The sequence below is a fragment of the Papilio polytes genome, unplaced genomic scaffold (genome assembly GCF_000836215.1).
Source record: "Papilio polytes unplaced genomic scaffold, Ppol_1.0 DF821400.1, whole genome shotgun sequence".
Taxonomy (NCBI): domain Eukaryota; kingdom Metazoa; phylum Arthropoda; class Insecta; order Lepidoptera; family Papilionidae; genus Papilio; species Papilio polytes.
The window spans coordinates 896,021-923,262 of record NW_013527804.1 but is presented as its reverse complement, the minus strand read 5'-3'; the positions used below and the strand labels follow the sequence as shown (position 1 = coordinate 923,262).

General features: G+C 34.4%; 1 protein-coding gene across 2 annotated transcripts; it reads left to right on the top strand.

Annotated features, from left to right (window-relative positions):
• The first annotated feature begins 31 nt into the window (after window positions 1-31).
• LOC106108794 (homeobox protein SIX2-like) lies at window positions 32-24,223 on the top strand. 2 transcript variants are annotated; one of them, XM_013290069.1, is made up of 7 exons: window positions 32-292; window positions 6,195-6,677; window positions 14,144-14,354; window positions 16,308-16,435; window positions 17,107-17,211; window positions 17,874-17,932; window positions 23,218-24,223. In XM_013290069.1, the coding sequence occupies exons 2-7, from the start codon at window positions 6,573-6,575 to the stop codon at window positions 23,351-23,353; spliced, it is 744 nt and encodes a 247-aa protein (XP_013145523.1). In that variant the 5' UTR covers window positions 32-292; window positions 6,195-6,572; the 3' UTR covers window positions 23,354-24,223. The 2 variants fall into 2 exon arrangements, with proteins under 2 accessions (XP_013145523.1, XP_013145521.1); XM_013290067.1 differs by having other exon boundaries at window positions 32-320.
• The last annotated feature ends 3,019 nt before the right edge of the window (window positions 24,224-27,242 follow it).

The following is a 27,242-nucleotide window of genomic DNA, read 5'->3' as shown; positions in this document are numbered from 1 at the left end:
AATCAGAGACGAGAACGGAAGTTAATGTCAAACCAGTTCCTTTTTAGCGTTCGGATAGTGTGGACGTATTTGACGTTAAAAAGGATCCAACGTTTATGTGGTTCAATGCGGGATTTCGAATAACGTATTTGGATGAAATTGTGCGGTAGAGTGATGTTTGTTTTAAATTATTAATGTGTGACCTTATAAAGTGATTTTTAGGACGATTTTTTTGGTTTAAATGTAGGTTGGTTTTCGTCACTGGATGTGGTTATTTTTAGCAGTAGCTTGTTAAACTTCGTGCGATGTGAGTGTGAGTGTCTTAATTTAGAGCGTTGCATGTGAGTATGGGACAAGATGTCTCTTCCTTATTATTAACTTAAAAGCCGGTAAAAGCTTATGGGTTAATATTTTAGTAATCAGTGCCACTTGCCGACGGAAAGTAAATAATATGAAGTAAAGTTCCTTATATAGTTTCTTTAAAAAAGAGATCTTGTAAATCTAAAGAATTACCAAAAATTAGAGTTTCATCTTTTCAAAGAACGAAGAGAGAGGTAGGAATTTTTTTTAAAAGAAACGATTTTTAATACAACGGAAATAAAGCTATAATGCCATTTAGATTTAGTGATTAATTCTGTTCCTTTTTAGTCTGCATTTTTTATTTAAATATAATTTTAATAGTTTCATTCGTGATTCTACGTCGATAGCTTAGTGGTTAAAAGCTTCCTGACTCTTAGTTCGAATACTCATTTATATGAAGAGTAAATTGTTTTTCGTTATATCTGATAGAGTTTTACTAAAATTATAACTAAATAATTATTCTTATGGATAGACTGAGAAGTTGTTGCGACCTTCCAAAAGATATGTGAAGTTTCTTCCTATTAAACTGCGTTTTGTTATGAAAGGTTCTTTTTCCCAGCGTTTCCATCTCTTACCTATTGCCAATTTGAAAATGGAACAATAGAGGAGTTTTCGATGTTTCCGTTCTGTTTATTTTATAATTTGGCAACACAATTACTTCTGTTGTTGGTTGTCTATGGTTAGCGAAGGTAACCGTTTTTCAAGTGGGCTTATTTTAAATAGAGAAACATTTATGTTTGTATATACATAATAAACATGGTTTGTATGTGTTTTAAATTACTATATTTTCGCCGTAGATGTTTTAGTTGTTAATATTTCTCCTCGTAAATATTTCTTACTAATAATTGGGACCGTTGCTAGAAAAACAAAATAATACAGTTTCTTTTATTGCGTTGTTTTTATTAATTGTTATTTGAACATCCACGATAAAACTTTTTCCACCAAAACATCTTTCCAAATTCAAACCATATTATTGTTTATTTCTTTTTTATCTGAATAAAAAATATTTAAAAAGAAGTGTTTCAGCAGTCAAGGCGGTAATCCATAGAAAATGTGTATATTCTTCACGGACACATTGGTTTGAAAATGTTCTCACATGATTTTTTTTTATATTATAAGGTGATAAAACGGGTAAGTGGCCAGCATTCGCCAAAAGCGAAGTGACCGCTGACCATAGACATCCGTAATTACAGATGAGTTTACCTTTAATAGACACAGAAATATTTCCTTCTATAGACTCCTCCGTCATAATAATTTCTTCTTGCCATTCTCTCCATATAAAAACTGGGAAAGGAAAGTGAAAAAATCGCTTCTAAGTCGCATACTTATTAGACGAAATGCGGAATTGTTTCCACTTCACGCTTGTCTTCTGTGTGGTCATAGTTCACCGGACTAGTTGGCCAAACTAACAGAGGTTGTTGTCGTCTACCATACTACACTAAACATCCTTTATTGTCCAGACCACCCAATATTTCGTTCTAAACTATTCAATAAAAATGATTTAGATAAAACTCTGGCAATTTAACATGTGAAAGTACAAAAAAAAAGATTGTTCCGTATAAAATGTAAATGAATCTCATATAAATTTAAACTGAATCACCGAAAGTATAGTGATATTATGTTAAAACATATGTCCTAAATGTAAGCATGTTTATGTATGTTCTTGGGTCGTAATTCCACTTGTAATACGAGACCACACGGTCATTAATTAGGGTTACAACGTCTGTGACCATAAACGAATCGTTTTACGTATTACAGATAATATCGAGTCGGTCGCTTTTAGGCCTATTTGAAACGGCGTTGATTTAAAAAAAGAACTGTATCTAATATTTATTTTTAATTTCAGTTTGTTACTGGCCATATGTTCTAGATAATACTTTTTAACTCATCGATGACATAATCTGTAATTCCAAGCTGTATACCATAAACGAAGATTTTTTTTATTTATTTGGATCCAAGGCATATAGGGAATGATAAATACGTAAAAATATTCGGTAAAATAAGTTTTTTTTTTTAATAGTTCAAAAATTAATGTCATGTGGTAAGTTAAAAAATATAGTAATAAACGCCCTTAAATTATATCAGTAACCGTAAAATACATGTAATTACCGTTATAATAAAACGGAACGACATTTTTAATTTAATTAATAAAATAAATATGGTATAGCCGCGTATTATTTCAAGAATGTCCTATAAAATGTTATTACAAATAGTGAGGTGATTTGTGCGTTATCGCGCGCAGCAATCTGTCGATAAATCTTGTGTTTTACAGCTGGTGTTGTTAGATAAGGATCGCAACGCCACGTGGGGTGGTTAGTGATGTGCTTGTTATCGATTAAACATAATGTATTGTATTTTATTGAATGAGAATGAATTCGTGTAAAATATTATTTTTTATAAAATAAAATATTTTATCATTTTGTAAAGTGAGTTGTTTAAAAGTTCGAATGTTACTTTAGAGTAAAGCATTGTAATAGAAAACGTATTAGGTATGGACATAAAAAAAAATCACAAATAGCATAATCTAGAACACCGGTACAACGGTAGAAGTAGACGTAGAAAGAGATTGATTGCGTGAAAGGTGACAGGATCAAGAAGGAAGTGACTAAGATGACGGATGATAGTTATTTGGTGGATGAAAGTAGATAGTGAAAGTAGGGGAGATCCCCTACCTTGTCCATACCTGTCCTACCATCTGATGATGATGAACATAATCTAGAATATACTTATCATCTACTTGCCCTTATCCCTTACGGAGGGTCGGCACAGTATGTGCTGCTCTTCCATACATCTCTATCAGCCGTCATATCTGAATCCACTCTTTTCTTAATCATATCCTCTTTCACACAATCCATACTTTCTTCTGTGTTCCTTTACCTTTGTAGACATCCACTTTCAATTTTAACATTTTCTGGTCCATGTCCCAGCATAACATGTCCGTACCACGCTAACCTTTTGCTTCACAATTTCAATAATATAAAAACAACATAATGTCATTAACATAGAATAATATTATAAGTAGGAATCGCATGTAAGAAGGACGTTAGTTATGAGTGTGGTAGAGGTAGACATAGAAAGAGATGAATTGCGTGAAAGGTGACATGATCAAGAAGGGAGTGACAGAGATGACGGATTCTTAACACTATCTAATAACATAATTTAGAACATAATCGTAGGATGTAATTCTAAAAACACTAAAATGTAAGTAGGTTGATGTTTTTCTGAAGTACATGAGACGCAAAAATCAAAATAAATAGTTCTGACACGAATACCGTAGACAAACTTTTTACAGAACACGAGTTGACAAATAATAGAATTTGGAGGCTCGCCAGAGTGGAAGGAAAAAATAACGTGCGAGAATAGATTTTAAAATATATGTATTTTTAGTTTATTGTGTATTTAACTGGTAAAAGAAAGGTAATTTTGCGAAAAAATGATTTCTTCCTCGTTAGAATACTTTTCGGGTAAATTTACTTGTTTTACTTATATCAAATTTTCTTTAAGATGAATCGGACTGTTCTTAACACAAACAAAGGATTATTCCCAACCGTCAGCCCGCTCTGTCCCCACGTGAGAATAAAAAGTATCATCCGTCCCACCTTTTAGTGCCATTATCACCAATAAGGTTACAGATGGAATCGTTATGAAATGAGTTCCAACCGTCGTTCGTTGAAAAAGATGGGGATAGAGCGGGGTGACGGTTGGGAATACATAAACATATAGTTGGTCTATCATATGCGCACACACATTTATTTAATTTTTTTATGGAGCGTACTTAATTATAGTATATCAGCTCATATTAAGAAGCCCTTCAATTCGTGAAGAATTTAATTAGATCTAATTCCGAGAAAACGTGGGCGAAAGTGGAGGTTCCGGCTTAGCCGCCATATTGTTTAGTCAGACGGTTCCCTGTTATTTGGGTGAATTGAACATTTTGCACGTACATCTATATGTATACTTCTATTATACTATAAGATTTATCTTTTTTTGATATCTGTATGTATTGGAATAACTCAAAAACTACTGGACCGATTTAAAAAAATCTTTCACGATTATAAAGCTACATTATCACTGAGAGACATAGGCTATATTTTTTTAATTCATGAAGACGAAATCGCTAGCAACAGCTAGTTGAAAATAAAGCCTGTCACTACTAGATATTGAACCTAGACTAACAATACAACCTATTTGTCTATTTTGGAATCATCCTAATTCATTTGAGTTATTCAAAAAGAGATTAAATTTATGGTTTTGAAACTAGATATAGCGATATTCGCGGAAGTGTTTTATGTTCCCTGGTTTTGATGTAGTTTTATAACCTAATACTATCCGACATAGCCTTTACCATGACTTGTAATATCTTGTAACAGTGAAATACAGTATAACGTCGATAAGTTAAAATCCAAAGGAAACACAAAATATTTTAAGTTATAAAGGTTTTAAGTTATCGAGGGTCTATGTTATAGAGGTTTTCGCCTCTGATAGGAAGGGAACATATTTTTTGTAGTTATTGAGGTTTTTAAGTTATCGAGGTTCTACTCTAGTGCCATTGATATGAACCATAAATAAATCTATCGATATTCGTCAGTACATCACTATTAACCCGTCAGCTATACATCAGCGGCCTCCCCCGCGATCGTGTCGATGATAAAAATTACTTAAAACACCAAGCATTTAACATCTTGCCCCTTCACGATTCACTATCCCACTCGCACACATTAAACTAAACGGATTGCGAACGAGATAGATATATCAAAGATGTGGATCTCTTTCGAGAATTTTTGTAAACAAAAAAGTAAGGTGCACTTTCGTTGTTTGTTTGTTTAAAATAAATAGTAAATCTTTTGTTGTCTTGATCTCGGTAATACTTTATTGTACGTGAAGATATTTTTGTTATAAATAATGGATAATTGATTACTAACATAATATCAATTAGGAGGTGATATATTAATAACTTCAGTGGTAGGGTTAGCACTTGACTTGTAATCTACATGTCTTGGGTTCGAATACCGCTGCACCAATATGATTTTCGAATTTCATGTCCATAATTTACATAATTTACAGATCGAATGTGGATGGCTACAAAGGTAGAGGAAGACCGTAGAAAGTATGGATGGATTGTGTGAAAGAGGATATGGTAAGGAGTGGTTTCAGATATAACGGCTGATAGAGATGTATGGAAGAGTAGCACATACTGTGCCGACCCTCCATAAGGGCAAGTTGATGATTATGTACATAATTTACCCGACGTTCTTACGGTGAAGGAAAACATCGTGCAAATATCGGTGAAGAAATTCAAAGATATGTGTGAAGTCAACCCGCAGTGCAGCGTGGTTGACTATGGCCTAGTCGCCCCTTACTTAGGGTAGGCACAGAGCCCCTCGGTGGGGACGTATAGTGAGCTGGCGATGATGATGATAACACATATCAATTATGATTGCCATAAAAAATGATGTATAACATTTATGACAGTTGCAATGATAAATTTTATTTGAATTTTGATTGATCTTTACAGTTTTGGTTTGTTGCATGAATGAAGATTCCCATTTGACATTTTATTTTTAAACGCAATGTTGCCAGTTTTCGGACCATTATTTTAATCTTTACAGTCAATAATATGGAATGTGTATTGAGTTCATGTTTTCGTAATAACTGAAAACCATTTAAAGTTTTTGTCTATGTGTCCGTAAGCCACGTTTGTTTCATTATCCCTAGAAAGGCTTGGCCAATTTTGACGGGAAGGTAGCTGATATATGGGGGATTGTTCTAGAGTGAATTAATTTTTCAATACCTTACTGATGAAGACAATTTAATATTAAATTAAACATTAATTGAATATTGTGTCTTTTTTCTAGGTACAGCATCAAAGTATACGTCAACTAAAATGAAAAAGAAGAGAAAATCAAGAGGAAAGTGCATCTAAATATACAAAATCAGTAAAATTGATTTATAAGTCTAATAAAAACATATCAAACTATATATTGTTTAAAACCAGACAGGACTGGCCGGTTATAAAAAGTGAAGACGGATGTTTTTAAAAAATAAAATAATATCAGAATAATTAATAAAATAGCAAAAACTCAAAACGAAATATTTTGACAATCGAGTCTTGTCAAAAGCGCGCGTTCTGTCAAAACTGTTTTAAAGGTTATAAGTGGCCAGTGTGAAGTGCGCAAAAAGTTCTGTTGGTGTTAAATAGTGGCGTCAAAGTGGCCGGGGACGAGCACTTGGACATGCTGGGGGGCCCCGAATGGGGGCAGCGGGAGGCGACGCCCCCCCGGGACGCCCCCCTGCCGAGCTTCGGTTTTACACAGGAGCAGGTCGCGTGCGTTTGCGAGGTATGGACTTTTTTTTTAATAAAAGAAATAGTGGCCAGTTTTAATGAAAAAATAGTTTTTTACTAATAACTATTCCCCAACTACTAATAACAAATGCGAAAGTTTAGATGGATGTTTGAAATTTGCAGCCTAAACAGCTGAACAGATCTCGATGTTTGTAATAAATGTAGAGCATAGTCTAGAATAGCATATAGGCTTACTTTTGTGTTTTCTACGCGTTCGATGTCACGGTAATAAGCTAGTGTACAATAATTTTCAATTTCACAATATTACATTATATTGTATCATATTAAATTAATTATATATTCATGTTTTTATTACAATAAAATTAATTAAAAAAAACCTATTTCCAATGTAGCTGTTAGATTTTAAAAGTCGAAACCTTTTAGGTTTAGAAAAAAAATCTTTCTTTTTAATTATTTCTACATTTTTTTAACTCAAAAAGGTGGCAAACGAGCCAAAATGGCGAAGCGACCGCTGGACATAGACATCCGCAATTGCAGATGCGTTGCCTACCCTAAATCGACGAAGGAGAAGCACATAAAATGGATCTTTCTCCATCCTATGCGACTCCTCCACCGTCAAATCCACTTTTCCATCCATCTTTCTCTTAAAGAAAAAGGTGGGACGGGAAAGGCACTAAAAATGGGCCTCCGGCACCACACTGGCCAAACAAAACGCGGAATTGCTTCCATTTCACGCCTGTCTTCTGTGTGGTCGTGGTATTACACCGGGCGAGCCGGACCATTCGTGCGAAGATGTTAAAGCGGGCTCTGCCACTGTTATTCTGAATCATATCTAGGACTTAATAACCTTATTTCTACTTATAACTGGTTTGTCTAAAATGTCAAACATTTGAATATTAATATAATATCGCTATAATATAGTTGTTTTTATAATTTAATACAAACTAACAAATCATAGTCATTTATGTTAACTATTTTATTTACCCGACTTCACGTATTTATAATCTATATTAATACAAAGAGGAAAGATTTTATATTTTTGGTGTATTGTAATAACTCAAAAACTATTGGGCCGTTTTTAAAAATTCTTTCACTATTAAAAAATTACGTCATCAGCAATATGTTACTAGATTTTAATTTCACGCGGACGAAGTCTAGTATAGAATAAAATTATCTATAACTAAAATTCGTAATTATTGATCTTCTGTGCATCCCATCTGTCAATTTATGGTAGATAACTTTAAATGCGCATATCGGTAATTTCGCTATTTTGGCGAATTTAAGTGACTGCTTGTTCCTTTACTATCTCATACAATAAAAAATACTAATGATGATACACACAAACTTTCGTTCTCCATATTGTTCCATCAAAGTAACATTCGTTATTTCGTTAAATTGGCGATAATTTCTAACCGTTGGCTTCTACTGTCTGAATATTTTTATATAAAAATATCTCTATCAAGAGATATAATATTATTTTATTTGATATTTTTCCAAAGAAAATAACACGCCAGTAATCTAAGGGGTAGACAGAGATAATTGACTTATATTTGGCGTTATCAATTCGCTACAAAATCATATTATTAGAAATTGTAAAATAGTTTAGTAATATTTGAAAAATGAACAAACTGACAGTACAGTACTTTATCTAAGTATTTTTTTGCATGTATAATGTTAATATTAATATTAAAAATTGCCAAATAATGTAAATTTATTTAAATGAGAACTAGAACTACTTTAAAATAGATGAAATAAACGACTGATAGAATAAAATTATTCTCGTTTTATTAATATTTGTGATATATTAATAATCTATATCTATCTATACTATTCCCCTTAAAATAAAGGGGAAAATTTACAAAACCGTCGTAAGACCTGTCATGATGTATGGATCTGAATGTTGGGCGGTAAAGGGACGGATGAAAGGAGACATGTGGCCGAAATGAGAATGTTATTCGATGTGTGGGGTAACACGATTGGATAAGATACGAATGAGTATATTAGAGGAAGTTTGAGAGTAGCCCCAGTGGTAGAGAAAATAAGGAGTAAAAGGTTAGAGTGGTATGGACATTGTTGAGATGAATCGCATGTAACAAGACGGACGTTAGTTCTGAATGTGGAGGTACACCGGTAGAGGTAGACGTAGAAAGAGATGGACGGATTGCGTGAAAGGTGACATGATGAAGAGTGATGACTGAGATGACGGATGATAGAGTGCTTTGGAGGAGGAAAACCCGGTGCGCCGACCCTACGGGACTAGGATAAGGCAGGGGAGATGATGATGAGCTATCTATACTAATAATAAAGCGTAAACACACACTACTTAGTTATATAAGATGTCAGCAATCACAACAAATGTGTAATAACTATCCTTTTATTATAATAAAAAACCTTACACTCACGAGACGTTTTAGGCTATATTTTTTCACGCTTCTAAAATTAGGGAGTAAACAGTTATGTGCCTATCATTACTTCAAATAGCGGCAACGCATCTGTAGTTCCTCTGGTGTTGCGGATGGCTGGGAGTCGTTGACCACCTTGGTGTCATCGCTCGTTTGCCACCTTTTTAAATTTAAAAAATTGTGGGAAACGGATGCAAACTCCAAGCTGACATCAAAAAGCAAGGTTGCTATGGTAACGGTAAATATTATCCAATGTCAACAGCCTTCGTTGTCATTTGTGTATTTAAATTTTGACATTTGCAATTGTAAGTTATACAAATGTAAACAATAAAATAAAGTTTTTATAACTTCAAGCTGATGAAGCCTCACTGGAACAGTTAGTACTTATATAATTTACTACCTGTTGCCCGCGACTTCGCACTCGTGAAATTAAAAAAAAACCCCTATGTTACTCAGTGATAACGTAGCTTTTTAAGAGTGCAAGTTTCAAAGTCAGTCCAGTAGTTTTTAAGTTATTTCAATACATACAAAAAAACAAAAATACAAATATTTCCTCTATATATTAGTGTTGATTATTATTTATCTAAGTATATTATTTAAAACACTATTTAAAGCTAAGTTACAATCGAACGGTAGTCAAAAAGCGCCATAACTTCATCAAGTTAGGCAAACAGTTACCATGACGACAGGCTTCGCTAGCCGGATATCCGGTTACTTGGGGCGGGGTTTTAGGGGCGGTTTCGGTCGGTGGGTGTTATCCGGTTATATTAACGAATAATGCCTCACGAATAAATACTGCATTCTATAACAACTATGTTCTTTAGTAAGTTATGCGAAATTTTGGATGGATGGATGTTTGAAGACATCTCCAGAATGACTGAAAGGTTAGACAACATAGACTGGAAGCACACATAGGACATTTAGCATTAGCGCTGTGGGAGACCACCGTGGGGTTTTTAGTTGGTGCAAGCCCAACATCACTCATCTTTACCCCTATAAAGATGAGCATGCGTCTTGGCATTTCCCCACGCTAAAAAAAAAAGGACATTTAGCAAGTTTTTTTTAATAAAGGCAGGGCAAGTAATATTTGTCTCTTGTATTATTGTTTTTCCAATTTACACACCCCCTAATTTATTTAGCGTGAAAATGTATAGCCTAAAGCGTATCTTAAGTATGCGGTTTTTTATTAAAAAAAGAATTATTCAAAAATATACTGTGATTGCTGACATCTTACGCCACGAAGTAGTGTGTTTACGCTTTATTATATTTAGTATGGATATAACTAAGAGATTGTTACTTTGTATAGGGGTAGATAATCCTTTTTGCAGTCTACCATTAAAACATAAAATTATTAACCACCAACGTTCCAATTAATATAGCATTACAAATCTGCATATAATTACTATAACAACCCTGAGGGTTGCAACAATCATTTGGCAGCCCTAAGTCCATTATCTCACCCTGCCCCTACACAAATTACGTGTAACTGATACTATCAAACCATTAGAGGGATGGTTTTCACATTTTATTAAGGGTGTATACTGTAATTCTTCAATATAATATTATAGATATTTATGATATACTAGCGGTTGCCCGCGAAGTCATCCGCGTGGTATTAGAAAACATACGAACTATATGATTAACAAAAAGCTACGTAACCCTCGAGAACCGGACATTTCTCGGGGATGAATCTTATCCCATGTGTAGTCCAGACTATGTTTTATATCTGTGCCAAATTTCAATGAGATATGTTGAACCGTTGCATAATTATCGAGTAAACATTAAAAAACAAAATTAATGAATCCCACGGGAACCGTAACTGTTCCCGGAATTAAAAGTAGCCTATGTGTTCTTCCAGACTATGCTGTAAACCTGTGCCAAATTTCATGGAGATCCGTTCAGCTGTTTAGGCTACAAACGCTAACAAACATCCATCCATCAATCTAAACTTTCGCATTTATAATATTAGTATGACTAACGTTTGCCCGCTACTCCGTTCGCGTGGAATTAAAAAAAATACAAAAGTGAGTAGCTCATATGTTCTTCCAGACTATCTTCTACATCTATACTAAATTTCATCGAAATCCGTTCAGCCATTTAGGCTACAAACTCTAACAAACATCCATCTAAACTTTCGCATTTATAATATTAGTATGATTAAGATTGGTAAGTAAATATGTCGATTTTTGATGACGATTGTATTTCATATTAAAGACCTGGTTTAGTTTTTTTTACATGACTCAGCTTATGTAGAAATGTATTAAAGTACACGCTATTTTTTAAATACCAGGAAGTAAATGTCATATTTTTATGACGAAATACGCGGGTTTCATCACTGTTTATCTTTCACTCTTATACTATTGAATGCCAGTAAGCTGGTATGCCGTCTTATGAACGTGCTATCTACTGGGACAAGTCACACATATCAGTGAAAAATCAACGAGATCAAACAATACCAGACGCGTTGGTATCACAATTCGTAACACCCTTGTTCCCTTCTTTTTCTCGCTGGAAAAATGCATGATGCTGGCTGGCAAAAAATGCTGATGGCTGGCTCACGGGAACAACCCCCCTCTTGTTCCCTGTCTCAACTTAACTGTCAACTGTCAGAATATCATACTATATATATATAGATACATACTATTTTAACAGTGGTAGTGCCCGCTTTAACAACAGTGGTAGTGCTCGCTTTAACAACAGTGGTAGTGCCCGCTTTAACATCTTAGCACTGCAGGGCCGGCACGCCCGGTGTAATAGCACGACCACACAGAAGACAGGCGTGAAATGGAAGCAATTCCGTGTTTCGTCTGATGAGTGTGGTGCCGGAGGCCTAATTTAAGTCCTTTCCCTTTTACCACCCTTTTCTTATAAGGAGAGGAGGGGAACGGGAAGTGGATTAGACGGCAGAGGAAATGCATAGGAAGGGGAAATATCCTCTTTATGTGCGTCTCCTCCACCGTCGGATAAGGGTAGGCAACGCATCTGCATTTGCGGATGTCTATGGGCAGCTGTCGCTTCGCCATTTTGGCGGTTTCAGGTGCCTGCTTGCTCGTTTGCCACCTTATGTTATAAAAAAAAAATATTTGCATACAAGTGTGCCAGCTACTGGCATGAGTATTCCCAGCCTTACAAGTCTAGATGAAATAACCGGCTAAAAAACTTCACAGCTAGTACAAGACTCAAGTACTAGGGTATCACGTTTCCAACGTATCGGATGTCGCAGAATCAACGGTTTCGCAGACACTGACGGACATTCGCACGCTTAGAAATTCCAACGGACAAGATAACTGTCTGTTTCCACTGATGAAACAAATGCAATACATTCCCACACCTCTTTTTAATATCAAAGATGGCAAACGAACAAGCGGCCACCCCGTCAAAATGGCGAAGCGACCGCTGTCCGAAGACATTCGCAATAACAGATGCGTTGCCTACCCTTAATCGACGGAGACGCGCAAGAACAGAATATATCCCCTTCCTATGCGTCTCCTCCTCCGTAAAATCTACGTTCCCTTCCCAAAAGAGTAGTAAGGAAAAGGGACTAAAGTTGGTCCTCCGGCACCACACACATTAGACGAAACGCAGAATTGCTTCCACTTGACGCCTGTCTTCTGTGTGGTCGTGGTATTGTTGGGGGCGAGCGGTCCTATCCGTGCGAAGATGGTAAAGCGGGCTCTACCACTGTTAAATTACCCTCACTAACTTAATAGATATCCTTGTAGCCAATTTCAAATAGAAGTCTTGTAAAATAATTTAGATAGGTTAATTTTTGTCATATCCATTGAATTCTATAAATACATTGTCTTTATAGACAGATTTAGCCTAACTCTTCGGTTTGTCTAAACAAAAAAATACAAGATATATGATATACTAGCTTTCGCCCGCGACTCTGTTCGCGTGGAATAAAAAAAAAAAAAACAAAACTGAGTAGCCTTTGTGTTCTTCCAGACTATCCTCTACGTCCCGAATTTCACCGAAATCCGTTCAGCCGTTTAGGCTACAAACTCTTAACAAACATCCATCCATCTAAACTTTCGCATATTAGTAAGATAGAGTAAGCATAGTTGACACTTCACTTGAAACATTTTTCACATAATTTTACTAACGCTACCTGGTGTCCGATAGTCAAACAAATAAATAATAAAAAAACAGAGAAGCGTCTCGGCGTTTTGGACATTAAGATATGACCATAAAAAGAAGTTACCGGTGAATTTTGTCTATGTATTTCTTAAATGTCTGGTCTAAACCGTAAATAATATTGTCTACCACGTTCACGCATTAAAATAACATGCTTATTAAATTAAATTTAAACAAAACCGTCGGGAAGTTTGTTAAGAGTTCGTCCAGACTGTTTGTTTAGGCTACATTAGAAAAAAAACCGGATGTCTTAGCACATGTTTGGGCCCTTGCAAATATTATGTTTGCGACCGCCCTAAGGCTAAAACTATGTTATGGGAAAAAGATTTATTAGGATAACTGACGCACTGGATATTTATATCTGAAGCATTTAACACTTTTGACCGCGAATCCGTCTTCGCATAATTTAACAACAAACTTAGTAGTCTATGTGTTCTTCCATACAATGTTTTTTATCTGTGGAAAATTTCATCAAAATCCGATAAGGAGTTCTGATAAAAATTCCCTTTTAACAAACATCCATCTATACTATTATAATAAAGCGTAAACACACACTTCTTTGTTGCCTAAGATGTCAGCAATTATAGCATATTTTTGAATAATTATTAATACGTCACGTTTCACTTAAGTCACGCTTTAGGCTATATATTTTCACGCTATTTAACTTAGGGGGTAAATATTTTGGATAATTTCCTACTGTGGGAAAGGGACCATAAGTTGCTGCCAACGTCAAGGAAGCAAGGATGCCATAGTAAGGTTATTGATATTTTGACATTTGCAATTGAGAATTTAAGAAATGTAAACAATAAAATGTAGTTGATATAATATCATGCGGAGGATGCCGCATGGGAACAGTTAGTCATTCATAAAAACATACACGATCTTGACGACTTAATCATTCGATTTGCAACCCTAGTGTCTTCACAATGGGTATATTTTTTAATAGCATTCCTCTTTCCAGGTCCTCCAACAAGCTGGCAACATAGAGCGCCTAGGCCGGTTCCTCTGGTCTTTGCCCGCCTGCGAGAGACTGCACGCTCATGAATCTGTACTAAAAGCGAAAGCAATGGTCGCCTTCCATAGAGGAAACTTTAAAGAACTTTACAGGTTGCTGGAATCACACACATTCAGTCCGCACAATCATACGAAGCTTCAGAACTTGTGGTTGAAAGGTATGTTGCTATTGACTTCTTGAAATAGACCTTCTAATAGCGTCAGACCTCTAAAATGGGCATCGCTAAGTAGGAGACAGGGACAGCTGCCCTCTGTTAACGTTATTTTATTACTAGTTGTTGCTTGCGACTTCGCCCGCGTGAAATTAAAATATGGCCTATGTTACTCACAGATAAATTACCTTTCTAACAGTGAAGGAATTTTTAAAATCGGCCCTGTAGTTTTTGAGTTATTCAAATACATACAAAAATACTATTTTTCCTCTTAGCTGTTTAAAAGATTTATCAATTTCTTTTTAACCGGTGAAAATGATAATGATTCTTGTCTATACTAATATTATAAAGAGGAAAAATTTGTATTTTTGTATTATAATAACTCAAAAACCACTTGGCCGTTTTTAAAAATTCTCTCACCATTAAAAAAATATCAGTTAGTAGCATAGGTTATATTGTTTAATTATTTTTTTAATTTCAAGCGGACGTAGTTGCCAGCAACTGCTAATCTTATTGATATTATAAACGCGAAAGTTTAGATGGATGGATGTTTGTTAGCGTTTGTAGCCTAAACGGCTGAACGGATCTCTATGAAATTTGGCACAGGTTTAAAGCATAGTCTGGAAGAACACATAGGCTACTTTTTATCCCGGGAATAGTTACGGTTCCCGTAGGATTCATTATTACGATAATAAAAGACTGAGCTTCGGTGACTCAGGGTTTTAACACATGACTTGTCTTCTATAAACTAATACGGAAATATTAATGTTTTTGTATGTTTGTCGTAATTACACGATAGTTGTTTGAAAATAATCATAGTTATTTATTTTCTTAGTAAACGTAATATAAAACCGCATATAAGTGCGTTGTCCTACAGCTAGGTTCAAATCTATATTTGAACAAAACAAAATCTGAGTTTTCGAACGAGTTTTATTCATTTTGAACTGAATAAATATGTAATTGGCTTTTGGTTTTAAAAATGCAAGTACATTACCTCCTTATAACAACGCTTGATAGTTCCGCGTTATAGGAATCCCAGCGTATAAATTGTTTCTAACATGTCAGAGTTATAGAGCGCGTTATAGGGGGGTTTTCTATTAAATTTTATTGGGAATATTCTCGTTATAGGGGATCGTTTACGCGTTATATGAGAGGTACAGATAACGCGTTGTGGAGGATACTATATTTGTTAATAAGATTTTTTTTATAATATAAGGTGGCAAACGATCAAGCGGCCACCTAAATCCACTGAAATGGAAAGCGACCGCTGCCCATAAACATCCGCAATTGCAGATGCGTTGCCTACCCTTAATTGACGGAGGAGGAGACGCACATAAAGAGGAAATTTTCCCTTTCTATACGTCTCCTCCACCGTCAAATCCACTTTTCCTTCCCATCCTTTCCTGTCAAGAAAAGGGTGGAAAGGGATAAAATATTTGGAAGCATAAAGACGGATCTGTGCCTTTATATGTTAGAAACCTAAAACCGCTACAAATTTCTAAAACTTTGTAAGACCTAACTGAACAATCGCACAACTGTTTAGTCTTGCTTTGATTGCTTTAAGCTAATATGAAAGTGCTACTCGATTGTTAGTTGTGCAACGAAACAATTGGCTATGAAACAATCGACAACCTCGCAACTGTTGTGCGATAGTTTAATCAAATCGCTCTGTCTAGATTATTACAAGACGGTGATTGAATACGATTTACAAGACTTACACATTCTAATTCGTGGAGTGGCGGCCACGGATAGGTCGTCGCAGCGTAGGTAGGCCTCCCGCAAGATGGACCGATGACCTGGTCAAGGTTGCAGGAGTGCACTGAATGCGGGCGGCACAGGACCGAGCATTGTGGCAATCAATGGGGGAGGCCTACGTTCAGCAGTGGACGACCTATGCCTGACAATGATGATGACACATTCTAAACAGACAGCCCTGTAAGTCTATTTATGGTTTTTCAGCACATTATATGGAAGCAGAAAGGCTCCGAGGGCGGCCGCTGGGTGCGGTTGGTAAATACCGCGTGCGACGCAAATTCCCCCTACCTAGAACTATATGGGACGGCGAGGAAACATCTTATTGTTTTAAGGTTAGTGACATCGTGTATTGTTATCAAAGAGTTTAAAAATATATATAGAGTAGGTATAGTTGACACTTCACTTGAGACAGCTATACATATAACAAAATTGGAGTGTCTGCTGATAGTCAAAATCACGTTAAATTTTTTTTTGTCTGTCTGTCCGCAAGCCACGTTTGTTCCGGGTAATCCCCGAAACGGCTGGGCCGATTTCCAGCAAATTATAGGCTACTTTTTATAATAACTTTATATTGCGCGGATAAAGTCGCGGGCAACAGTTAGTTTTTTATATAATCATCACTACTGTTACCAAAATTGCATGTCAATTTAAAATTAAATAGGTGTCATTGAATGATATTTAAATGTTTATTTTTTAACAATATTTTATTTTTATAACAAAAGATGGCGCTAATTATAATTTAGTAAAATGTTTTATTACATGTCAATAGAAACACGAGATAGCACTAAACTTGACTTGAAAAACCCCACACTTTTGTAGTGAAGGGCTGGGAAGGGAAAATGCCCTCTTTCTGTCGTCCTCAGTCGATAAATCTACATTTGTGGATGTTTATCGATAGCACTCCCGTCGCTATTCCGGCGAATTCGGGTAGCCACTTCATCACCCACCTTATGATAAACAAAATTAATTTATGTTATTTTAATATGAAAATTTATTTTAACAGGAAAAATCCCGATCGGTTCTACGAGATTGGTACCTCCACAATCCGTATCCCTCGCCTAAAGAGAAAAGGGAGCTAGCAGAGACCACCGGACTGACTACTGTACAGGTAATTATTAAAACTTTAATATTAAACTAGCCTTCGACCGTGACTCTTCGTGTGGAATTAAAAAAAAAGTAATCTATGTGTTCTATCCCACTATCCTCTACATACAAAATACATGCAAAATTTCATCAAGATCCGTTGAGCAGTTTAGGCTACAAACTCTAACAAACATCCATAAATATAAATTTTCGCATTTACAATATTAGTTTGAGTATGATTAGTAAAGAAGACGATATTATATAAAATGGCGTTTCAGTATTTTTTTTATATAACATAAGGTAGCAAACGAGCAAGCGGCCACCTGAATCCGCCAAAATGGCGAAGCGACTGCCCATAGACATCCGCAATTGCAGATGCGTTACCTACCCTTATACGACGGAGGAGACGCGCATAAAGAGGATATTTCCCCTTCTATGCATCTCATCCATCGTCAAATCCACTTCACCTTCCCATTCTCTCATAAGAAAAGGGTGGTAAAGAGAAAGGGACTTAAATTAGGTCTCCGGCACCACACTCATCAGACTGTACACGGAATTGCTTCCATTTGACGGCTGTCTTCTGTGTGGTCGTGGTATTACTGGGGGCGTGCTCTGCACTGCTAACATGTTAAAGCGGGCACTACCACTGTCATATCTATAGAATAATTGTTATATTATTTGTTTCAGGTGTCAAATTGGTTTAAAAATAGACGACAAAGAGATAGACAGGCTGAACATAAAGATAGGTAAGTCTAAAATCTATACTAATATTATAAAGAGGGAAGATTTGTATTTTTGTACGTATTGAAATAACTCAAAAACTAACTGGCCCGATTTCAAAAATCTTACACCATTGAAATGACGTTATATGTGAGTAACGTCGGCTATATTTCCTTGTATTTTTTCACGCGGACGAAGTCGCGAGCAAAAGCTAGTATAACGTATTTCAGTTGAAATTCTATCTAACATATGGAGGTATATTTTTTTAAACACTATCGTAACAAATATAATTAAGAGAAGCCGTAATCTTTTATCAGGATAGATCTAAGGGTCTAATCCCATTTGAAGGACCCTCTTCCATTGTGCTTTGGTGTGGAAGTTTGAAAAGGCATGTGCAGTCAAGTTTTAATGATTTAACATTATGCTCCATTGGTTTATGCACTCCTGGTACTTTTGAATTGAATATATCTATATATGTTCAAAAAAAAAAGTTTAGATGGATATTTGTTAGAGTTTGTAGCCTAAACTGCTGAACGGATCCCGGGGATATTTGGCCCAGATGTAGAGGATAGTCTATTAAACTTAGATAGTAGATAATTTGGAAAAAAACCTTCATGTGGGAAAGGGACTATAAACTACAAGCTGCCAACATTAAGGAAGCAAGTTGACACTAGGAATTATAAATTTGACAATAAAAGAAAGGTTTTTTCCACGCGGATGAAGCCGCACGGGGACAGCTAGTCTTGAATGTAATTTAATCAAGGGTGGTCCTTACATAACGTAGACTCATGTGTGGTCAAAAAGATTCAATATATTTTATTCTCGTTGTCTTAAAGCATATTTAAACGTCAGCGAATTTAGAATGGAAACGGGAAACATTGTTATTGTTAGACTTCCTATGGCCTAATTACAATAGTATAACATAGGTCTAATAAATATCTAGATTAATCTAGCAATTTTAGTCCCTTTTTCTTATCCTTTTGTTAAGAGGAAAAGTGGATTTGACAGCGGAGACGCACAGAAATTGCGGATGTATATGGGCAGCGTTCGCTTCGCTATTTCGGAGGACTCAGGTGGCCGCTTGCTCGTTTGCCATCTTATGGTATAACTAGCTGTTCCCGTACGACTTCATCCGCATGAAATTATGAGAATTTATTTTTATTGTTTACATCTGTCAAATTATCAATTACAAATGTCAAAATGTCATGACATGATGACAACCTTGCTTCCTTGATGTTGGCAGCAACTTATGGTCTCTTTCCCACATTAGGGTTTTTATCCAAAATGTATACCCCCTAAGTTAAATGGCGTGAAAATATATAGCCTAAAGCGTGACGCAAGTGTAGGGCTTTTTATTAAAAAAAGAATTATTCAAAAATATGCTGTAATTGCTGACATATTAGGCGACAAAGAAGTGTGTGTTTACGCTTTATTATAATAGTATAGATAAATGTTTCTATTGTACATAAACATGTTTCGGTACATTCCTGATTGTTCTCTTGAACGTTGGTTGCAAACGCTAGGGTCAGCACAACGTAAAATGCCAGCCGGCTATAGTTTCAAGCGTGCAGTTTATAAATAAACACGCACACAGACATAATGCACACATAAGTAATATAAACAGAGTAATCACTAATGACACCATACTATTATTGATTGCGGATAAACTTTATTTAGAAGATTTACGAAGGAATTTTGAAACGATATTTAAATATGTAGCGTCTTAGTTACATTTAAAATTTACTAATTAAAATTTTACAGTTTTACATCTTAAAGTAAGACATTTTTGCCAGTTTTAAATGAAAATTTAAGCTATGTCGTAATGAAGATTTTTCTATTTTGTTTAAGATAACGAAAGGGATGACAATATCTTAAAATAAGTATAATTGTATTGTTTTAGAGTAAGATCAATTCTTTATCCGGGAATTTCTATAATCATTGTCGCCCTACAGTTTGCCTACCCATTTGGCTGGCTTCGTACGTAACCCGATCCGTGGCGGAGTGTGTTCACGTTACTTTAATGTGTGTTACACAATTAACAACTTTATTGTCAAATGTTACGACTCAAATTTTATTGTTTTTATTTGTACTAGAAAATTAAACAGAGATGTAAAGATGTATTTTAGACTTTATGACGTTTGAAATAGGATACTTTGTTATGAGTTTTTGAATATTATTATTGAAAATTTTAATTAATTTGATTGATGAAATTTTAGTGTGAAACTTTTGAAATAGGATATGTACTAATTTTTTTAACGATATTTTTTACACCTCAATAATTTGATGCGTCGAAATTTCTAATTTTTCCGAGTGTCGTGTCACATTTCGTTACACGAGTGAGAAGAAAGATATATCGAAGGTAAAGAGCAATAGAGACAGACGTATACTCAACAGTTTATATTACGTCTAAACTAAAATGCCTTAAACTTAGTAGAAATTATATTTAACATTGTACTACATAAAACCTTAATATTGAAACATAGCACAAAACATGTATGTCAAAGTGGAATAAGCAATTTTTAAATTACGCAGTCATAATTACTACGTAAGAGTTCAGAATCTAAAAATTCATTACCGATTTTAAAAATATACATAAACTGGCCTGCACCCGCGACTGTCCGCGTGGAATTAAGAAAAAAGTTGCCTATGTTCTTCCAAACTATGTCTATGCAAAATTTGATCGAGATCCATTCAGCCGTTTACTACAAACTCTAACAAACATCCATCAAAACTTTCGCATTTATAATATTAAAAAGATAAAAATTAAAAAACAATATAAAGAAAATTAAATTAACTTAAAAAAAAATATTAAATCTGACAAGAATTTAATCCGTAATTCCAAGAATGAGTATAGATTTTAACTGTGGAAATAAATATACGATTTACATTCTTGTGGCATTGCAATAAGATTTAAATTTCAAACAATGTAACAATACAAACAAATGATTCAATTCAAACAATACTGTTGATTCGAAATTCAAAATTGGAACATTTATTGATTTTATACGAACACAATCGTAACTTTAGAACAATAGAGTTTAATTTTGCTTAAAATAGCTTTCATTTTAATGCCATTTCCTCTTACAAAATGTAAACGATAAGAAAATGGAACCTATCAACAAGGAATAAGATTCAAAATTGCATAAAACAATTATCAGTAATTGTTATTTTATTACTTAAATGCAGAGTTGAATTGAACTATAGTGCAAAGACAATAAGGTTTAAAGTTGATCAATTTACTTAATATGTTGTAACGGATGGACGAGTGAAAGAGACAGCAATAGGTAACCTGACACCGCCACATCTGTTCTGAAAGCAAACGGTCGACTTCATTATTGTATTGTAAATATATTTTGTATTATATTTATATTGCATTTGCTATATTATGGTGACCATCTCTTTTGATAGATTATATATTATTTCCGAGCTGTTCCCGTGCGGCTTCATCCGCTTACATTTGTCAAATTGTCAATTGCAAATGTCAAAATTACCGTTACCATAACCTTGCTACCTTAATGTTGGCAGCTTGTAGTTTATGCTCTTTCCCACATGGTGGTTTTTCCAATTTATTTACCCTATAAGTTTACTAGCGTGAAAATATATAGCCTAAAGCGTGTTGAAAGTGTAGGGCTTTTTATTAAAGAAAGTTTTATTCAAAAATATACTGTGATTGCCGACATCCTACGCCACGAAGTAGTGTGGTTACGCTTTATTATATTAGTATACATTTGCCATATTATGGTGACCGTCTCATAGATTATACAATTATCATTTATTTTGAACAAAAACTCCATCCAATTGGATGCTTTTGTATAATGAAATTTTGTAAAAAAAACCAACCATAAAGGTCCGTTTAACAAAAGAAATTCGAAACACAAAAATCTTGTTTTGAACTAATCAAGCAGAATAAAACGCTTGGCTTAGCAATGGGACGCTGTAATAAAAAAAATGGCGGATTACCACTTTGTTAATTTAACCGCCTTTTGTATTTTTAAACGCCATCTTTAAAATCGCAGCTAATTCTTTCACCATGATTAACCGCTTTCATACGGGATACGAAAATCGGCGACTTTAGTCTCTAAGCGACTCTTTAAGGTATGTGTCATGACGCCGATGTCTGAAATCTACTAAAATAGATTTGTATTGCTTTGTCTATAAAATATCTAAAAGATTGTTAGCCTTTGTACGTAGTTTTGCGACTAAATCGCCAGAATCTCATAGCCAAAGAATAATTTAATGTTATTTGTCCATACTTACTGTGTAAAAATGTATGTATTATAATTTTGTCCTGTTGGTTTATCTTAATAAATAAATAAATACTTCTATATCTATGCTAACATAATAAAGCGTAAACACACTACTCCGTGGCGTAGGATGTCACCAATCACAGCATATTTTTGAATAATTCCTTCTCAAATAATAAGCCCGACACTTACGACACGCTTTAGGTTATATATTTTCACGCTTTTAAACTTAGGAGACAAATATATTAGAAAAAAACTTCACGTGGGAAAGGGACCATAAACTAACTGCCGATTACGAAGCAAGGTTATGGTAACGGTAATTTTGACATTTGCAATTAAGAATTTGACAAATGCAAACAATAAATTTATAATTTCGTGCGGATGAAGCCGCACGGTAACAGCTAGTCAAATATATTGTTAAGATAATCACGAAATATCGTATTTCCTCGTTCAGTGTACTAGCCTTTACGTCAGTTTAAATAAACGTAGCGACGGAGGCTCCCTCTGTAACCGGATATCCAAGATGGCCGACGGTTCATAGACATAGAACGTTGTTTTTTTGTTCTAGTTTGTTAAATATTGTAGTTTCTAAATATTGTAACAAGTCATAGGTTTGTGATTTTTAAATCTAATTGTCTATACTAATATTATTAAGAGGAAAAAATTGTATATCTGGATTTTTGTATTGAAATAACTCTAAAACTACTGGGCCGATGTCAAAAATTTTATAGCTGCGATATCTGTGAGTAACATAGGCTTCATTTTTGTATTATTTTTAAGTTTCCGCGGACAATGTTGCCAGTAACAGCTAGTTCTATATAAACTAGCTGTTGCTCTCGACTTCGCATACGTAAAATATAGCCTATGTTACTCACAAATAAAGTACCTTTCTAATGGTGAAAGAATTTTAAAAATCGACCCAATAGTTTTAACGTGAATCTAATACATATACAAAACAAATCTTTCCTCTTTATAATATTAGTATAGATAGGAACGGAAATTGGACTAAAATGGGATCTTTAACTTAGTTATTTTGTCTATTAATATATATTTTTTGTGTCTACCAGTGGTGGCGGTGGCGACAAGCCGCTGGATTCCTCAACGGATGACGACAGCGACGCGCCGCACCCTCCCGCCCTCCCGCCGCAGCCCTTATACCCGCTGTATGAACACCCTCTAGCACATCTGCAGTACCATACCTGACATATGTACTAAGCAAACTGCTTACTGGCATGCCAGTACATGGCAAGTAGAATAATTTTGTTACAGCTACTTGCTAAGTTCGCATCATGTCAAGTTTACATTACATTTAGTCTTGTACGATTTTGCCAGTAACTGGCATGACAAATACAATTTACTAGCTTATGTATTTCTTAACTTAGTCACACTGATCTGTATAAATGGGTAGGTATATGAAATGACTGTTTTCTGTTAAACGAGTCTGTTATTTAGAATTTTATTAACTGCCAGCGTTAAAATGGCGAAAAATCGCATCTTATCTGCATCTACGTTATCATATCTAGCCTGTCTATTTTTACAGATCAGTGGTAACGCTCTTCAAACTATAATATAATCTGTAGTGATACAAATGAAGTTTCTACCGTTTGTTTTAAAAATATTACATTTTTTTTTACAACGGAGTAAAGTTACTTTTGTGTAATACAATATAAAAGTTCCTTCTTTAATGTATTTTACTATATTATGTCTTATATATGCTTTTCCCTTATCTTATAATTTATTTTTAAATTAACAATTAGTACATACGTCGCCTGCTAACGTAGACCTAGCTTAGATCGCTGGCGATACCTAGAAAATACTAAAATAGGAAAACTAGATTTCAACTGTCTTTTGTACAAAAATCTGCTATTTTTTACCGACTTTCCAAAAGAAGGAGGTACTCAATTCGTCTGTATGTTTTTTTTTAATGTATTAGTTATGTTTCTACAGTGGAAATAGATGTTAAAACTTTGTATATGTTATTCAATTCATATCTAAATAGAAATCTTACTAATATTATAAATGCGAAAGTTTAGATGGATGTTTGTTAGAGTTTGTAGCCTAAACTGTTGAATGGATTACGATGAAATTTGGCACAGATATTGTATGGAAGAACACATAGGCTACTTAGTTTTTAATTCCACGCAGAAGAAGTCGCCGGACTAAGCTAGTATTATATAAAGTACAATAGTTGTTAAAGTCATTTAAATAATATAGACGAGGTGAATATTTTTTGACCGGTCCTTTCTCTGAAAGGTTATCAAATCAAATTTAGATAGCTCGTGTTTGTTGACATGTAATAAAATTTTACTAAATTATAATAAGCGCCATCTATACAATATATAATGAGACATATTGGCTAATAATTTATAGTTTGTCTAAATAAGATAGATTAGTTTGATAACGCATATGAATTATCGAATTAAATTTTGTATGAAGGTAATTGTACTTAATAGACCGGTATCGTAGTGACGAGACACGCAGCGAACTATTATGAACTATCGATATTCGGTTTAAATAATTATCGAACTTGACTAAAATTATTATTTTCTTAACAACTAGTTTAGAGGACAATTCTAGTATTGATTATAGTGTAGAGAATTTAGCGATGACGGAAATAATTTAGACACACTATAAAAAAAGATAGATTAGTTTGACAAATACTGTGACAATTTAGTAGGGATGGGTTGTGTAAAATCAGTCATGAATCTTTACGATTTTCGATTTTTATTCTTATAGAAGTTGGAATCGATAGATGCATAGTTATAACTTTTTAATTAAAAAAAAACCTGTATTCTCAAGGTTATAATGACCTGCAGAATCATTAAAAATAATGAGAGTAAATAAATGTCTATTACTACTACAGCCGTACGTAATCGAATTTGATTTCGCTATTATTTCTGTCATTGCTAAATTCTCTACACTATAATCAATACTAGAATTGTCCTATAAATTACTTAATAAGAAACTAATAAGTTTAGTTGAGTTCGATAATTATTTAAACCGAATATCGATAGTTCATAATAGTTCGCTGCGTGTTTGTTTCGTCACTACGATACCTGTCTGTTAAGTACATTTACCTTCATACAAATTGAATTCGATACTTCATATGCGTTATCAAACTAATCTTATTTAGACAAACTATAAATACAATTAATTATATTGACATGTGGTTTTTATATGAAAAATGTCTCAAGTGAAGTGTCAAATATGTCTCCTCTCTACCTTTTTTAATCTTTGGTTTGTAAATTATATTTTTTCATTTACTTCGTATATATTGTATGGAATTTATTTATAGTTAAAAATACTTATTTTTTTATTTTTCTTTTAACAATACAAAAACAATTAAATCTAGTTTAATATTTAAAAAAACGCTAAATAAACCTCAATGGTTAAATTTAAATGTGACTATTAAATGCCGTTTTTGTATTATAGATATATAATCTATGACTAGTGTTAGTTAGTTGAAATTTTGTTTTTTAAGTTATTTTTCTGAGGAAATTTCCCCCCAAAAAAGGCCCTTAGAGGCATTTTTGGCCTCACTTTTTTGATTTTAATTAACTATAGAAAATATTTTCCTATAGTTTTTTAATTATTTTATTTACAACACTACGCTGATATTAATCACTAAGGGAGACTTTAATATAGATGTAATACTTACGACTCTGAGTGCGACAGTAAAACTAACATTGTAGAAATAAAAAAAAAGTTTTTATTTTATTTCTGTATATAATCTTTATTTATGTTCTAATTTTATAGTTTCGAGAAAGTATGAAAGATGACATCCGTATCGAAGTATATAGAAATGTATGGAATATTACATACATATGTACAATCGGGGAATTTGTTGGTGTTCCTAAAAGCTAAAATCGTTTGATTTTGAAACGAGCGAAACAAAAACCAATACAACGCTTATAAATGTGTCTTTTCATATATTATAAGATGGCAAACGAGCAAGCGGCTGAATCCGCCAAAATCGGGAAGGCAACTGCTGCCCATAGATATCCGCAATTGCAGATGCGTTGCCTACCCTTCATTGACGGAGGAGGAGACGCACATAAAAGGGATATTTCCCCTTTCTATGTATCTCCTCCGCCGTTAAATCCACTTTCCCATTAAATCATTTCCTTATAAGGGGATGGAAAGGGAAAGAGACTAAAATTGGGTCTCCGACACCACACTCATCAGACTGTACGTGAAATTGCTTCCACTTCACGCCTGTCTTCTGTGTGGTCGTGGTATTATTGGGTGCGAGCCCTACAGTGCTAAGATGTTAAAGCGGGCACTACCACTGTATTTGTAGAAAGGTGGAGGCTCGTTGCAATAAACAAGGCTAGTTTTCCTAAAGTGGGACACCGCGTATTTCCGCTACTGTACAGAATTTAATGGAAATAAGGAATTATAACAAACCTAAATTTTACCTATGTAAGATTTTAATGCACATTTCTTACAAACAGAGATATTTCTATTGTCTATTTAAATACAAAATGTTCCTAAAAATAGACAAATGGTGTTTAAAAGCAAATATTTTTCAGTCCCTTTTTAATATTTAAAAAAAATGTTTCCTTTGGAATGCTTAGTAACTTAGTAACTTAGATTACTAAGCATATCAAATTATATAATTAACTAAAATTTAGTATGCTTAGTTTAACCTTTAATCAAACAAGAGTATTTTTAAATAATTATAACGGTGACAGTTTCTATGTCAGTTCTGCAGATTTAAAAAAGTAAGGGCCTGTCCCATCACTGGCTGATAGAGGCTCAGATAGCTTAATGATGTCAGAGAAGGTAGCAAAATCCAAATTTCCATCACATGTACACGTTAGATTATTATCAGACAATTTACAATTTGGTGGAGCATGCCCTAAGCATTTTTTTATAAGTGGGGGGGGGGGATTTTTTGCTAAGGTTGATACTGATTAGAGTAAACAATCTTACTAATATATATGCGGAAGTTTAGATGGATGGATGTTTGATAGTCTGGAAGAACACATAGGCTACCCACTTTTGTTATTGTTTTACTTCCATGCGGACGGAGTCGCGGGCGAAGGGTAGTAAAGAAATAAAAAAAGTACAAACGACTTGAGTACTTCCT